This window comes from Rosa chinensis, chromosome 7, assembly GCF_002994745.2.
Source record: "Rosa chinensis cultivar Old Blush chromosome 7, RchiOBHm-V2, whole genome shotgun sequence".
Classification (NCBI taxonomy): domain Eukaryota; kingdom Viridiplantae; phylum Streptophyta; class Magnoliopsida; order Rosales; family Rosaceae; genus Rosa; species Rosa chinensis.
The window spans coordinates 14,098,936-14,115,188 of record NC_037094.1 but is presented as its reverse complement, the minus strand read 5'-3'; the positions used below and the strand labels follow the sequence as shown (position 1 = coordinate 14,115,188).

The 16,253-nt window shown below is 37.5% G+C and overlaps 1 protein-coding gene and 2 long non-coding RNA genes across 3 annotated transcripts; 1 reads left to right on the top strand and 2 right to left on the bottom strand.

The window, feature by feature from the left end:
* Positions 1 to 592: 592 nt before the first annotated feature.
* On the bottom strand, positions 593 to 2,222 carry LOC112177441 (aldehyde oxidase GLOX). Its single transcript, XM_024315729.2, has one exon. The coding sequence runs from the start codon at positions 2,214 to 2,216 to the stop codon at positions 600 to 602; it is 1,617 nt and encodes a 538-aa protein (XP_024171497.1). The 5' UTR covers positions 2,217 to 2,222; the 3' UTR covers positions 593 to 599.
* Positions 2,223 to 7,796: 5,574 nt separating this feature from the next.
* Positions 7,797 to 9,134, top strand: LOC121050512. Its single transcript, XR_005803201.1, has 3 exons — positions 7,797 to 8,026; positions 8,651 to 8,720; positions 9,038 to 9,134. It is a non-coding gene; the product is annotated as an uncharacterized LOC121050512 (long non-coding RNA).
* A 4,739-nt stretch (positions 9,135 to 13,873) lies between these two features.
* On the bottom strand, positions 13,874 to 15,033 carry LOC112176468. Its single transcript, XR_005802915.1, has 4 exons — positions 14,980 to 15,033; positions 14,647 to 14,710; positions 14,113 to 14,153; positions 13,874 to 13,997 (listed from the first exon to the last, which is right to left on the bottom strand). It is a non-coding gene; the product is annotated as an uncharacterized LOC112176468 (long non-coding RNA).
* Between the last annotated feature and the right edge of the window lie 1,220 nt (positions 15,034 to 16,253).

The window sequence follows — 16,253 nt, the reverse complement described above, 5'->3', positions numbered from 1 at the left end:
ATCACTTAATTGTAAAAGGTTGATGACTCACGACAGGTGGGTACTTGAAGGTACAAATAAAAACCTTGCACAATAGCAGTGCTGCTCTTGGCAATCATCTCAGCTATCACATTTGAACATGCTTCAAATGCAGATAACTAAATTACCCATTAGATATATGCAATTCTCAAATCAAGTTCAAGAAGCTGGCTCTCTAACAAGATTCCCTAGCTAGTGTCTTTCTCTGTTAGAAAAACACATTCATTTCTGTTATGAGTTATGACTACTATCATTCACTCCATATTCTTTTTTCTACCTAATAGATTAATATTCTTAATATCATTAGACAGGTTCACTCTACTAGATCTTCAAGTTCTATAATATTCAACTGATTGGGTTGCCAAAGGCACGCCCGCTTCAAAAAATAATTCAAGTTGAAGATGGAACAATTTGGTGAAACACAAGCTTGTGAGTAGAAATAAACCAAACAAATAGACTAAATAAAAGTTCAATATATATATATATATATATATATATATATATATATATATTTATGCCCAAATGAGCCTTATTCACATTACACTCATATTAAGATAATAGAGACAAAAGCAGGATGGTGATTACGCAATGCGGATCCATGTGGCCTCACTAGGTATGTATTGATGAACAACAAAGAGCAGATAATACGACGAGGGAGCCAGGTTAGGATCACTTGGCATGGTGAGCTGCGCTTGAAATGTCAGATTACGAGCTGATACGACATTGTCGATGGGGAGAAGTAGTGAGCGTTGGTTCATGGAGAACGAGTGGGTTGAAAACGATGGACAAATCATCGATGCGAACAAGGACTGCGCCGCTAGTTTCCCAGATATAGAAAATTCAATCTGCACCTTTTGCCCGTAGCCAACAACTTGTTGGGATTTGGGTGCACGGACGGTGGGACGAACATCGGAGAATTCAGGATTGAGATATTCTGGATAAAATGCTTCCACGGAAAGTTCCGTTGGGAAGAGCACGGAGGAAAACTCATATCCTTTGTGTGGATTGCTCCCACCGACCAACACGCGACCGTCACGTAAGAGAGCAGCGGTTGAGTGGTACATGCGTGGGATGGACGTTGGATTCATGGTCTCAAAGCGAGAACCGGCGGGATTTTCCGTTTTGTAAAGAACCGGGTTTAAAACCGGCCCTCGGCCCAAGTCCCAGCCTGCTGAGCCTTGCGATGCCCCATTGATTATGAGAACATTTCCGTCAGGCAACAAAGTCATGTCCGCCATGACTCGAGGGCCAGGCATGGTCTCCAAAGTCCACCGAGGATTGGGATCTGTTATGGTCATCCGAGCGCAAGTGTTCAAGGCATCCAAGAAAATCCCTTTGTTGAGAGCCTTATTGTAAGACCCTAACGGAGCTCCGCCGCAGACAAGAACTTGCGCCTCCTCTGCAGTACCGTTTTGAACCTTCAAAGGGAGCAAGACCGCTGAACCGGTGCTCGGGTATGATCTCGGATCGCCACCCGGTATTGTGGGATAAGTCTTCACAGTTTCTCCGGTAACGTAGTTCAGAAGAATTGCTCGATTGTTGGCATATATGAATAAATTGCCATCAACGTTGAGGAAAACAAAAGGGTACAGATTGTCCTCTACGGCGTCCTTCGTTTCGTCAAGGAAAGGCACAGTGATGGAGCCTTCCCCCTCCTTGATCTTCGGAAAAAATTCAAAGTTTGGTTGCGCGCGTCCGCCAACGATTATAATCCTGCCATCTGGCAGGATGTGATTTGTGGCATACCACCTTGGGTGGGTCAGCGCACTCTCAATCTCCACCCAATCACAAGTGCTGCATGGCTCAAACAGTCTCACCCTTATCTGGCCATCCTTCCACCCTCCAGTCTGAACGAGACTGCCGTTGGGGCTGACTGACCCAGAGGAGCACCAGGAGTCGGTAAACAGCATGAGCGGTCGGAAAGAGTTACTCGCGACGTCGTACTCGACCGAATGTGCGGTACAGTCGACCTTCAACGCAGTGTCATTCGGGTTCCTCCGGCAGATTCCCCTCGGCAGCGACAAATTTGATTTTCCGAAATTCGTTCGGTCGAACATGATGACTCGGTCGTTGCGCAGCAGCTGCATGTGCATGGCTGAAACCCCAATACTTTTCTGCAATACCTGCCATCGGCCGCCGGCTCCAGCAGCTGCGGTGATCAAGAGCGAGAACGACAGCAGAAAGAATTTAGTTGTCATTGTTTAGTATACTGATGGGTGATGATCGATCGAGCACCCTAACCATGACACCCTTTATATAGGAGGCCCTGAAGAAGTTTCTGTAGATCCATCAAATTAAAGACTATAGATACTTTGATAGAGACGTTGATAAGATCATATTATGATTTTCTGAACTGCTCAGTTTTGTTGCGCGCATCACGCAACCAATAGATATATATTGTTGTATCAAAGAAGAATCAGATCGCCAAACTTAGTGATTTTTTGAAAATTAACGCGTTTAATAACCCGTAATTACACGTTTACACTAGAAGTCTAGAAACCAAGCTTTGAAAGCGTCCAGTATGCATTAGTAAACTCCTAATATTGTCCAAATAGTCATTATAGCTATTATGAAGAGTACATACAGTTAATTCTGGGAACCATTAATTAGACTATCTACTTATGGACTTCACCATTTGATTGAGTTACTATGGTAAGATACCAATGGTGGAGAACTAGGGCTATAGCTGCATGTGAAAGCACAAAAAAATGGATAAAAAGTGATGCGTATACGTCCTCCTTTCTCCGATCTTCTCTCCAAAATAAGTGTTGGCCTCTATTCAATATCCTATGTAAACACATAATAGTATAACAAATCAATTACGATAAACTGTATGTGAATAGGTAATGATATATATATATATATATATATATATATATATATATATATATTTCAAGTATAACCATTAAATAATGAGTGGGATCTGGATTGTGAAACCATATACATTTGGAGAAATTTTGAAAAATTACCTTCTTTAGTCCTTCATATTGAGTTTTAACCATGTTTTTTCAAATTAATGAAAAATGTCCATATTGAGAGATGAGAAATCATAACTATCCTTGTCAAATTCTAATTGTTATCAAAACCTAATAGCTTTCAATTGCAACACTATGTTTTTTTTTTCCTTTGCAACTCAAAACAAAAATACATATTTACAAAAATCGCATGTACAGGCTATGTGCAAGAATGGAATATGTTCAAGTTCTTGGTTATTGTTCTATCTACCATACAAATGTAGTAATCTACATGATTAAACGGTACGAAACCACCCATATTTAAGAAGAATATATAGCCTTTAAAAAAAAAAGCAGAATATATAGTGAAGGCACATGCTTGCCCTCAACTCACACCACGATATACTGCAAAAGTCGAAGATTATCCATATTTTCAATATTTCTATACCCGTCAAACTCCAGCAAACATGTCCACCCACGCCGGGTTAGGAGTTCACAATAATCATCTTCAGTGTAAAAAATCTTCTCCTCTGTATGTATGAGTATGTTGTTTGGCTCATCATACAAGCACACTTTCACAACCAATCTTTCATTAAGATGAAGGGTGGTGAGATTTTCCAGAGGCATGTCCCTATCAACACTATGTTTTCATTCTTCCTAGTGACAAAAGCCACTTCCTAATTCGCCTTATTTAGCGTCATTTTTTTGTTTCTTGTTTTCAACCAATGCAAAAGATCTCTAGTCATCTTCGTCTTCCTCTTTCATTCTGTTTGTACTCTTGAATCAATTCTAGGTCCGGAATATATCTTTTCATAACCATATCATGGGTTATGAATTAACTTCTCCAATTGAATTTGGATAAGATAACCATTTCCTCAACCTATGATTCTTTACTAATCCTTGATCGTTATCAAAGCTCAATTGTAAAGTAACTTGTATTTATGAGATAGTAGGCGAAAGAAAGAAAAAATAATAATAAGGTTGCTAGTCATAGAAACTTTTTATATTATTTTTTTTCATTATTAAAGTTGGAATTTTATAAGGAGAGTTGTGACTTTTTCATCCCTTTACATGGTAATTTTTCAATGGTTTGAAAAAACATGATTAAAATTCAATTTCAAACCCTAAAAAAGGTTATTCTTCCCTTTCAAAAAAAAAATAGGTCATTCTTCAAAATTTCTCATACATATTTGGTATGAGTAATGCTAGAGATCCCAAATTTATGTAATTGTTTATATAATTGTAACTCAATGTGAACTTTTTTCTAGGAAGTAATGAAAAAGAGTCGGCATATCTGTGCTTTAATACCTTGAAGAAGTCAGAGAATTATTTGAATTTCTGAGTGTATTCTTCTCTCAAAATTTATGGACAAATAGCTGCAGCAAGGTAACAACTATCCTGAAATCTGTTGCTTAAACTTCTGATTCATCATTTCCACTTATGTCAGTTTCAACCAATTTACTTACTGTATAAAATGTCGGCTTTGTAGGCAACACCAACGGCATGCTTTCAATTGAGTTCCTCTCAAATACTCATCAGAATAAAACATGATGTCTCGACTAATATATTCACATTACGAAAATACTTTCTTGAAACCAAAGAGGGTTTTAAACTTTGCAAATATCATTAAGAAGTCAGCTAGAGAAGTAGACTAGCCAGATAAGTTTCGTCGAGAAGCTGCCATAATCAAAGAAAAAGATGAGTGGGAATCTCCCTAACACTTAATTGAATAAATCAAAGAAAAAGTGACAAAAACAGAGAGGGAGACCAAACCGAAACCTCTCAAAACAAGCTAACAATAAAACAAACTAGCATAATAGAAATTGAGAAAGACCCAAAAAGTCACTATTACAATATGACAAAATAGAAGGAGAAGGCACATCACACCAAACCAGTTGAGTTAATGACGATGCCATAAGCACATATCCATCTATTTGATACGTACACTTGTGATTTGATATTCTGCATTGTTTGTTTGTTTTTGTTCATTTTGTTCATGTCGAGCAATGTTCTTTAAATAGATTGAAATCATCGAAGCAACCTGTAACGCCCCAAGCTGCACCTCACCAGTTTAAGCACGTCACAGTGCCGCGAGTCTCTAAAACATAAACCGAACGCTCGATTTATATCCTAGAGAACCGCTAGGCATTTTGTTTGAAAAACTTTTTGTAAAACACAGCGGAAGCTAGGGCTGGATTCGGTTATGAAAATGCAAAAATTCGCCGGAACCGAAACCGGAACCGACATCAGATTATCGGTTCGGGTTTTCTGTTTTTTGGAGCAAGAACCGATCTAGAACCGAACCGATCATGCTCGGGTCGGTTCCTCGGTTTTTCGGTTCCAATCTCAGTTCGGTTCCATTCTCGGTTTCTCGGTTCCAAACTCGGATCGGTTCCAAAATCGGTTCCTAGATTTTTCCACATAGAAACACTGCTTTTCAGCCGTTTCTAGTTTTCAGTTTTCCTGATTTCCATACATACATTCAAATGATTCAATATATCACAATCTATTCACTCATTCAAACTCAAAACAGTATCTACAATCTACATATTCAACAATCAACATCAACATAGCAAATTATCAATTTCCTGCAAACTCCCAAACTGTCAAAGCATGAAAGTGATGAAAGCATTAAACTATCAAACAATCAAAACTGTCAAACTGTCAAACACAACAAACTCAAGTCTGCAAACTGCAGAACTGCAATACAACAACAAACTCAAGTCTGCAAACTGCAGAACTGCAATAAATTCAATAATACACATTCCCAGCAATTAAACTGCAAACTCAAAGTCTCACATGCAGCAAATAAAAATAAACAATAAATTGAATCATTTTTTTCTGCTTTTTCTTCTTGGTTGTAGGGGCTGAAGCCGGAGCCTCAGAACTCTTGGTTACTCTGCCACTTGGTGCAGATGCAGATGCAGATGCAGATGTAGCAACAATAGTGTTCTTGCCCTTCTTATCATTCTCTCTAGCCTTTTTTTCATGGTCTGCACAATGTCAAAACTCAAAACAGTAAATCACATAGATTTTAAAACTAGTTTCTTGTACCATATTCAAAAATAGTAAACTAAAAACATCAAAAACACATACCAGCTTCAATCTATTCATATGACTCCATTTCCTCTATAGTTGGAATGTACTCCAACCCCATAATGGCATCAGCCTTCAACCAATTTTGAAGACATATCAGTTTTTCAACTGTTTTTGGGTTTAAAGAGCTTCTGTATGGATCTATTACCCTTTTCCCAGTGCTGAAACTTGACTCACTTGCAACTGTAGACACTTGTATGGCTAATATATCTCTAGCCAATGATTGCAAGTAGGGATATTTACCTCCATTAAGCTTCCACCAATCCAAAATCTTCCAATCATCATTTTCAGCAGGTTTTTCTATAGGGTCCAGCAAATATCTATCAACTTCATGTCCCACCACAACATCTTTATTCTGTTCAAGCTGCCTATTCCAGTCTTCTAGCATAACAGCGCTCTTCCCACTAAGAATCCTTGCTCTACTTCTAGTCTTACTAGTAGCTGTGTCACAAATACTTGGACCTTTACCCTTAGCCTTGGATGGTCCACCATGTGAACCATTAGACTGCCCATACAAGTCACACAAGTCTACCAGAAGCTGCTTTACTTCATCACATTTCTTCTTGATCTCCCAATCACACAAATTCAACATTGTTTCACACAACCAACTAATGTTTCGCAATTTATACCTAGGATCTAAGACCAAAGCAACTAGGAAGAGTTGGTTCATGTCATCTAAGTTCCCAAAATACTTGGAATACTTGGCCTTCATCTTGACTGCCATGTTGTACAAGACTTTGTCTGATTCACTTGAATCAGGCCCTACCCCAATAGAACTGAGATCTTCAAGCTCTGCTTCAATAGTAACAATATCATGGAATGCCTTGTGTGCAGTGGGGGTAAGTGAAGCACTAACATTAAGGGTCACATCATAGAAGACTTTCAAGAACTTCACAAAAACTGCTGCATTGTCCCAATCTGCATCACTTGGTGGCCCTACCCTTTTTACAGCCACTTTCTTCTTACTCTGATTTTCAGTTTCATCATCATCTTCAACTTCCTCATCTTCATCAAAGTAGCTTTTATACCTTGAATCCTCCTCATCCTTCAATCTGTCAAATGCTTTTTTCAATTCCAAAGCTGTGTCCAACATAAGAAAGGTGGAATTCCACCTTGTTGGAACATCTAAGATGCAAATCTTATTGCATTCAACTTTCTCCTGCTCTACACAGCTTTTAAATTCATCTAACCTAGCACCCGAACTTCTAACATATCTCACAGCATTCCTTATGCTAGACACTGACCTCTCCATCATATTCAGTCCACTCTTCACAATTAGGTTTACAATGTGAGCCAAACATCTCACATGCATAAACTTACCTCCACAGATCGGTTTTATGTCCCAATTGCACATTTTCTTCCTAACATAATCAATGGCATGCTTGTTGGCAGAGGCATTGTCAACAGAAATTGTTAAAACCTTCTCTATTGACCAATCAATCAAACACTCACTACTAGAAAAATACCATTTAAGGACACCAAACAAGGACACATAATTTATGTAGTGTCCTTGAAGGTATTTAAGGACACACAACATCAAATTGAAATTTTTGTAGTGAGGGGACAGTCTTTAAGGACACCTTAAACCATTTAGGTTGTGTCCTAATATATATTGGGCTCCAAAACTTAAATCCAATTGAAATAAGAAAACGCGGCACCACGTACAGTACTTTGTGTTTTCAGTTCCCTCCCCAAATTTCACTTCCCTCCTTCCCCATTTTCGACTTCCCTCTTCAATTGAAACCCTACCCAATTAGAGAAAAGATGTTTCACTCACTCTATTTCCAGTTTTTAGTTGTAATAGGAAAAAAAAAAGAAACTGGAGCTGAAAAGAGATTCGATCTGTTTCGACTCGGTGGAGGAGATGGCTACTATTTGAGTGGGTTCAACTTGTAGTGAGGTTACCCGGTGTGAGACATCTCTGGGTTGACAGATTCTGGGAAGAATTTCAATACAAGGTGAGATTACACGATCGAATTTAGAGGTTACTTGATCCCAATTTTGTTCTTTTTTTTTTGCTTGCTATTGTTGGGTTCTGTTACTCGGTGACTTCCAGCTATAGTGCCCCTTTTGCGTGGAAGATTTTGATGTCGTTGGGGTATAATTTTGCAAAGAACGGGGTATGAAGCTTTGTGCAAGTTTTTTTAATTTTATTTTATAATTTTTTTTAATTTGAAGTATGAAGCTTTGTGCGTAAATTGGTTGATTGGAGCTTGCTTTGTTGTTAGCATTGTGTAAAGATGCAACCTTTCGAGTTGTGTTTTATTCACTGTAAATGAAACTGTAAGTTTTTGGGTGGCTTTTAGTTGCAGTTTAGGTTAGAAAGGAACGAACTTTGGAGTGTTTGTTTCATTAGTTTGTGATATGGGTAGTGTTTTTCTTTCCTACGAGTGTCCTTCTATTGACAAGGCATGCTAGTGGCGTAATTAGTTCCTGATTCATTCAGTTACTTAAAGATCCGAATTATGTTAGTGATCTATTGTGGTTTCATTCAATTGGGCTTTTGAGTAAAGCGATCTGTTTATGTTACTATGGAGTTTTATATTTGACTTTTATGCATGGGTTTGTGTTATTTTTCATAGGTGGAATCAACTCGTGGTAGCATGGGACGGTTACTAATAGCTCAGTTTGTATGACTATTGGAACTATTGGGTAGGTTAGATTTTATTGGTTTTATGATCTCTTTTGTGGACTATTGGAATCCTGTTGTTTTTGAGTTGGATCTTCTCTAAAGATTTTTATCCACTAAATTAATTGAATCGAGAAAGAGCTTTGAATCTCTCTTTGGTGTTTATCGAAATTATAGGCATAGCATGAATTATTGCTAAATGAACAGAAGCTTGAGTACCTGGATGTCCTACTCATTAATTATCATGTTCTATATGATGAACTTGGCTTGATATCTCATAAATTATAGGCATAGCATCAATTACTGCTAACTGAGTTGACTTTGAATTTGCTTATGTAAGGAACAACTCGTCCTACTCATTATCATGCTCTATATGATGAACTTAGCTTCTCAGCGGATGACTTGCAAGACCTTGTTCATTCTTTATCATATGTGTAAGTATACTTGTGTTCATTCTTATGTGTTATTTTTATTTTCTGGTTCTATTGTTCTGCTATGGTTGTAAAGAAGCTGAGTAAGTTGTATACCTGACTGCCTATCTTTGAATTTTGTACAGTTACAAAAGGAGCACAATGGCTATATCTGTAGGTAATATATTATCTTCTCTTTTGGGTTGTTTGATACGTAATTGAAATTGAACTCTTGACATATGCTTAAGAAAGTTCAAGGAATTAAGGAAAAGAATTATAGTTTAATGCTTCTTAGTAACTGGACTTAAAATGATTGCTAGCTTGGGTTCTTCTTTCTGGTAAAGATTCAAGGGTAATGATAGCAACAATTAATATAAGAGACTAAAACTGATTGTATGTATAGGTGATCAAGATGGAGGCTAACTAAAAAGTAAGTTCCCTTTGTCTCAGCAGCCCCCACCCTCCCAAACCTTTTTCTTTTCCTCATAAAATGTTATGCAGGAGTTGTCTAAATTTGATAAATTAACCCCAGCTTGTTTTGGATGAGCATTGTTAATAACTAAACTTTTAAGTGAATGCTAAATAAGACTACATATTTTTAGACCTGATTTAATTTATGTGGCAGTTAAATTGGCATGTAAACTTGATCTAACTCCTCGTGGTCTCTTTAGAGCAATATGAACTGTTGAGTCAAATCTGAATCTTGAAATGATGACCCTTTGATTTTTTTTTTTCAGTAATTACTTATCTGTGTGAAGTCATGGGTTTATAGGCTAGTATTAATAATGCACAGATTAGTATATAACTAGGATCAACAATAGACGACCTCTCCCATGACACCACTTGCAAACGCTGGGGGGGGGGTGGGGCTGATTCTATTTTGACATACAGCTTTTTAATTAGATCTTGACATGCTTGAAGTCTAGCTTATTGGAGAATACACATGATCTCATTTTCCAACTCGTGCCTAACTTTTAAATTTTATTCTTTTTTCTTCCTTTCAATTTTTTATTTTGGTTTAGCTGTGGATCTCATCAAACATCTGCGTGCAATGGGTGAAACCAATGCCCTTCTACAAAGGAACCCTGTAAGATGTTTTTTCTAGCCTCTTGGGACATAAACTTTGTTTTTCTTGCATCATCAAGCAATAAGCATGTTCTATTTTGATCAAATTCAGAGCTTTTTCCCTCAAGAGCTACTGTTGGAAATTGGTATAGGGACTGGTCCTAGTTTTATTTTGTGTTGTCTATTGAGTTGTATATTTAATTTTTGCTTACGATGGCCTGCTTTTGTAACTGATTTCCATGTTGCAGGATTGAATTTGTTATTTTTTAGTTGCAGGATTTTAGTTTAGGTACAGTTGTGACTATCTTGTGGATTTTCTTATTGCAGGTAATTGCTTTACTCCCTGCATCGTCTTAAAATGTAGACATTTTTCCACTGATTTTTGCTATTTATTATTGGTTGCACTTTTAGTAGTGAGATTGTTTTCATACAGAGGCTGCATCATATAGTATTGCTGTTTTCATGGACATGTCATTTTGGGAGACCTTTGATCAGTTTTCCTCAGTTATCTTTCATTCCTTCCAAATAATTTTGTTGACTTGATTAGTTTAAACTTGATACATGTATCGATATGATTGAATTGAACTAATTTGAGAACTCCTTTGTAGTTCAGATTCCCCCATAACTGTACAATGCCTTTATGGTTGCAGTAGAGAAAGGAAACATAAGTATTGCTGGTAGTGGCCTATTAGAAATGTAATAGATTAGCACTATTAGTTTTGTACCTGGATCCTTGAATAATTGTATGTAGTGCTTATGTTTTTTAGTGCAGATACATTGTATCAATTATCTAAATTTCTGTTTATTGGCTTGTTTGTTTAGGTTCTGATTTTGGCAAGGACAAATTATTGGAGTTCCTGCAGCTCTAGATCTATTGAAGGTTGATTAAACATATCTAATGAGAAAATTAGTATAGTAGTTATATATCTAATGGCTGCTGGATATCTATTGGTTGATCCTTTATTGGTTTTTCTTCATACATTTTCTCTTACTTGACCTGTAGAACTCAATCCATTTGCAAATATGGAATAAGCATTTTGTTTTTTATTCCATTTCTTCAGGCCTGGAAGAGCACTAGAGATTTGTGCATACATGTTTGAACTCTGCAGGTTAGGCTATTAGTTTCAGACTTTCAGTTATGTTAGTTTGCTCGTTTTGATTTCTCATATGCTTGTGTCTTGACTTAAACTACAAGATTGTTTTGTCAATTTCTCAGCTAGTAGATTAGCCTTGCTGAATGATATTAGTGTTTTAGTTAGTAGGTTCATAGTTGAATATATTTGTTAAATCTTTGTTTCCGAGATTGTCTTTCTGACAATGTATTATATGATTGCTAATATGATTGCAAGGTGATAGGAGGTTCAAATTGAATCTTGTTGCAAGGGAAGGAGAGGGCTGGAAATTCTGAGACATTGAATCTATAGTGTCGAAAACTAGGAAGTGGCATTATTTTGACTGAAAAGGTTAGAAAGTTTTATCTTTCATATAAATATATAAATTTAGATACATGTATACATGAATATTGGGATCATTTATTTGTAATAGTATTTTTGCTTAGTTGTTCATGCTTACTGGGCTGCTTCTTTTTTTAGTGTAATATCCACTATAATGCACTATAATGCATGTGATATATATCTATTGATCATTTCAGTTCAAGGGAAAAGGCATTTATACTCAAGAAGGGATTGATGTAGTTCCAGTAGAGTGGGCAAAGCAGATTGATGGATATATCCAAGATTAGCATGCATATGCAGATTTCTTATTTGTGGTACTATGCAACTATATAAATTTGAAGTCTACTTAGTGTAGTAGCTAGCAGCTACCAACTTTGAATTAAATTTGTCAAAATAGTAGTGGTAGTACGTTTTGGATCTTTATTCTCCTTTAATGAGATGGACTTGTAGTATTTGAAGATTACTTGTTTTGGATATTGGATATTTATTGGATGTGACTATTTCCATCACTTTGAGGACATAATTTGTGTCCTATTATAGAAAAGAGGACACATATGAGAATGTACTCTTTGTGTCCTCTTATGGATTTAAGGACTCTATCTCCAAATTTTTGAGGACACAAATTGTGTGTCCTAGTACAGAAAAGAGGACACATATGTAAAATAGTTTTTGTGTCCTCTTATAGATTTAAGGACTCCATCTCCAGAGCTTTTAGGACACACTTTCTGTGTCCTTGTATAGAAAAGAGGACACTTAGTTGATAATATAAGGATGTAATTTAGGTGTCCTCTTATGGATATAAGGACACCACGTCCAAAGATATTAGGACACAGAAACTGTGTCCTCGTATAGATAAGAGAACACATTTCCAGTGTCCTTGTTTGGGACTTATGATGACTCCTGGATAGAAGACTATTTTTTAAAGAGTCCTTGTATGTATTTAAGGACACGGTTTCAATGTCCTTAAATCATGTTTTTCTAGTAGTGACTTCTCTAAGATTTTTCCTATGGTTACACCTTGGTGGTTTGGAACCACACAAAAAGCAAGCACTCTTTTGTGCATCTGCCATCCCCGATCAATAAAATGGGCAGTAATCACCATGTAGTTTATATTTTGACAAGAAGTCCAAGTGTCTGTTGTCAAACAAACACAATGTGAATTCAATTCCCTCCTCAACTCCTCCTTCTTGGCATCATACATGCCTAGAAAGGTTTTGACTATGGCTTTCCTACTTGGGACTTTAAACAAGGGTACAGCTACACTGCAAAAATAATTAAACCCCGGTTTTTCAATGAAACTAAATGGTAGCTCATCGACAACTATCATATGAGTTGCAGCTTCCACACAATTATCTTGTGACCAATTCACACTAACCAAACTACTCTAACCTCTTCTTCCATCACTAGTCAAAACTTGTTGGCCGGATTCTACATTAACTCTACCAGGGTATTTCTTACACACTATCTCAATGTGTTTCCTAAGAGATGATGTACCATTTTCATATGAATTGCATGCTAAATGAGTAGTACAGTACTTACATTGAGCCCTCTTAGTATGGCCAACCACTTTCTCTACTCCATCAACAGTCTCAATTAAAGGATGATCCTCCTTCGTGAAGTGATCCCAGACATCCGACCTCTGCTTGCCTTTCTTCTTCTCTCCTCTTTTTCTCTTAGGAGCAGAGCACCGAGCACTAGAAGCTTTTGTTTGTTTACTGGAAGTTGGAACAGTGTTGTTGGCTGCTTGTTGAGATGTTTCAGGGTTGTTGTTTGCAACCACAATTTCATTGGAAGCGGCTGGTTCATAATTGGAAGCGGATGGGTCAGAGGAGCTAGCAGATGCTTCCGACATGGAATTAGATCTCCAACTCCCAAGGCAGTAAGCAAGAAGCGATCTGTAAGAAAAATTCAAAGGGTTGTTAAAAGTATGAACTATGTTAACAGTTAAAAAAAATGGCAGAACCAATGAAGTTGCGGTCTGCCCCTTGAATTGAAACAGACAAAGTCTTATTAAGTCAAAAGGTACCTTCAAATTGTCTTCAATTTGACTCAGACAAATTGTCTTCAAACTGCAGATTAATCGATCAGGTGACAGAATTAGCTATAGATCAGGTAAAAGATTAAGACTCTCTCCATATTTTCCATTACTAATATTACAAAATTGGTCTAAAATTTCAAATTTTAAGGTTATCAGCAATTGCATAAAGAGAAAAGTAAAATAAGTATAATTTTTTAGTGCAAGCAATCTCCTGCAGACTTATCAACAAGAAAAGACTATAAACAAAGTTACTTTTGATGTATTGCATACCTCTCCAGGATGTATTATAGTTTTATACTTCTTTACAAAAGGAGAGCGTGCTTCTTCATTGAACTGCAAAGATCACACAAAATTGGCAGTCAACAAATGAGTAAAATTCACAGGGTATAAGTTCAGGTAAATAACCAAAAAGGCATCAGTCAACAAATGATTATCATAATGATATTACCTGTGATATGTGCTCTGCAGCTGCAACCCTAGGTTTGACAACTTCACAGTTTGCAATCACAAGGGTAGTTGGAACACTTCGATCAGTCAGACAAAAGTACAGGGGGAAGCAAAAACCAAGGGGATTTAAACAATCACAGCAAAAATATAAAAGAGGACGATACAACAATACAAACAAAACAAGACAGCGGCATGACATATGTGTAATGTGCTAACAAGTACTGAAAATCAGCCTTTATGGAACAGAATGATACATTGAATGATTGAATATATATATATATATATATATATATATATATATGACATGAATCGAGTTAGTTTTGGAACACTGATTTTCACAATCAGATATATCAGACTGACAGTTACCGAATCAGTTCACACTACGTCACTAACCGCCATCCAAAATCTAACAACTCAATAAGCAAGGTATAAACATGGCAATCGTGAAACAAAATTCCAAAAAAATGTAAAAATTCCCCCTTTCGATCAAATAACAAAACAAAGTTTAGATGCTCAAAGAGGAAACCAACATTACCTGTTCGGAAAGATAAAGACGCTGACAGTTCTTGTAAGTAGCTTGGTCTAGCTGCGGTCCCCATCTATGAAAACAAAAACACTAAATGGATCAGCTTCAAGATCAAAACTGAAATGGAAATCTTCAAATCAAACCCATTTCCCACAAGATTAAATGGAAATCAAGTTACGAAACCCATTTCTAACTACCCAATCAGCGTCATTAGTTCATTACCTTAATTAAAATCAACATCAAGATCAAAACTGAAATGGAAATCATCAAATCGAACCCATTTCAACTATACCCATTCAAAATCGAACCCATTATCAGAGGGAGAGAGAGATAGTGAGATACCTGGAGCCTGAAGGCGGAGCTCGGAGACCGGAGAGGTGGACTGGCGGAGACAGGTTCGCTGAACTACACTCAGCTGTGTTCGCATCGAAGGAGACTGAGAGAGTGAGACTTTGAGGGAGGATTTGCAATCGAGACGAGGACGAGCAACTGGGAGGCTGGAGACGCGCCGATCCTTATCTAGAGTTTACTGAATAAATCGGATTTTGGTTAGGGAGGATGGAGACTGAGAGAGTGTTTCTAGGATGGAGAGACTGAGACTCTAAGAGAGTGAGAGTTTGAGGGAAGAGTCGAAATGTCGAAGAGATAAGTCAGATAACATTTTAGGGTTTTGATCGAACGGATAAGAGATTATGAGATAAGATGGAAGGCTCTGATCGCATTTGGAAGGGCCTGATCACATGAGAAATGGTCTATTTTACAGAAATAAGCTCACCACTATTGTCCACTTATACATTGACACCTGTATATCGGTTACAAGGATGTTTTAAAAACAAGGACCGGAACCGAACCGAGAATATATCTCTAGGAACCGAACCGAAAAATATGTGTATTTTTATGTCGTAGAACCGAACCGAACCGAGACTTTCGGTGCGGTTCCTTCAGTTTTACGGTTCCAAATCCCAGCCCTATCGGAAGCTACAAATATTTTTGAGGTGAAAACTTGAATTGCTAGCAACTACTTTGTTTGTTCAGAACTTGGATAAAGGCGCACACGGGGTACGGATTTCAATGAAAGAGAATCCAACTGAGTTTAACCTGAGGCAAGATAACAACAAGCTCCGAAGCACGAAGTTTGAGAAATAAAAGTTAGCACAACTCCAGACAAGGGTTTACCGAACTTGTTATGCACACCCAGCTCCGTCCGCTAATGTCCTGCCACCAGTGCACAGTACCTGCATTCATACTGTTGTAGAGGTGAGCTTTCGTCCTCGCTGCTCAACAGGAACTCTAACTCGACTAGGCATGAAACCAATAAATAGATTTTGGAGCTCCAGTATGAAAATAGGCTTAAACCAAGTATTTGAAAATGAACGACAAACTATAATATTTTCAACTTGAAAACCGATGCATGATGCTTGAATAAACCCGGCGCCAAATCCAAGTGTTACCTGATGGCCGGTCTCATAGACCCACTACACGACCTTACCTCAAATTAATTTATCACCAGGTAAGCGTAGCGAGAACGTCCACTACCTAGCTACACACACGTACCGAGTCCGTGATTGCAGATACTCGGACGACCGGTATAGCTAACCCTCCGGAGGTTTAGGGGA

What these genes read in the sequence shown, in the direction of transcription:
- LOC112177441 (XM_024315729.2), bottom strand. Translation starts at nt 2,216, where the DNA reads ATGACAACTAAATTCTTTCTGCTGTCGTTCTCGCTCTTGATCACCGCA.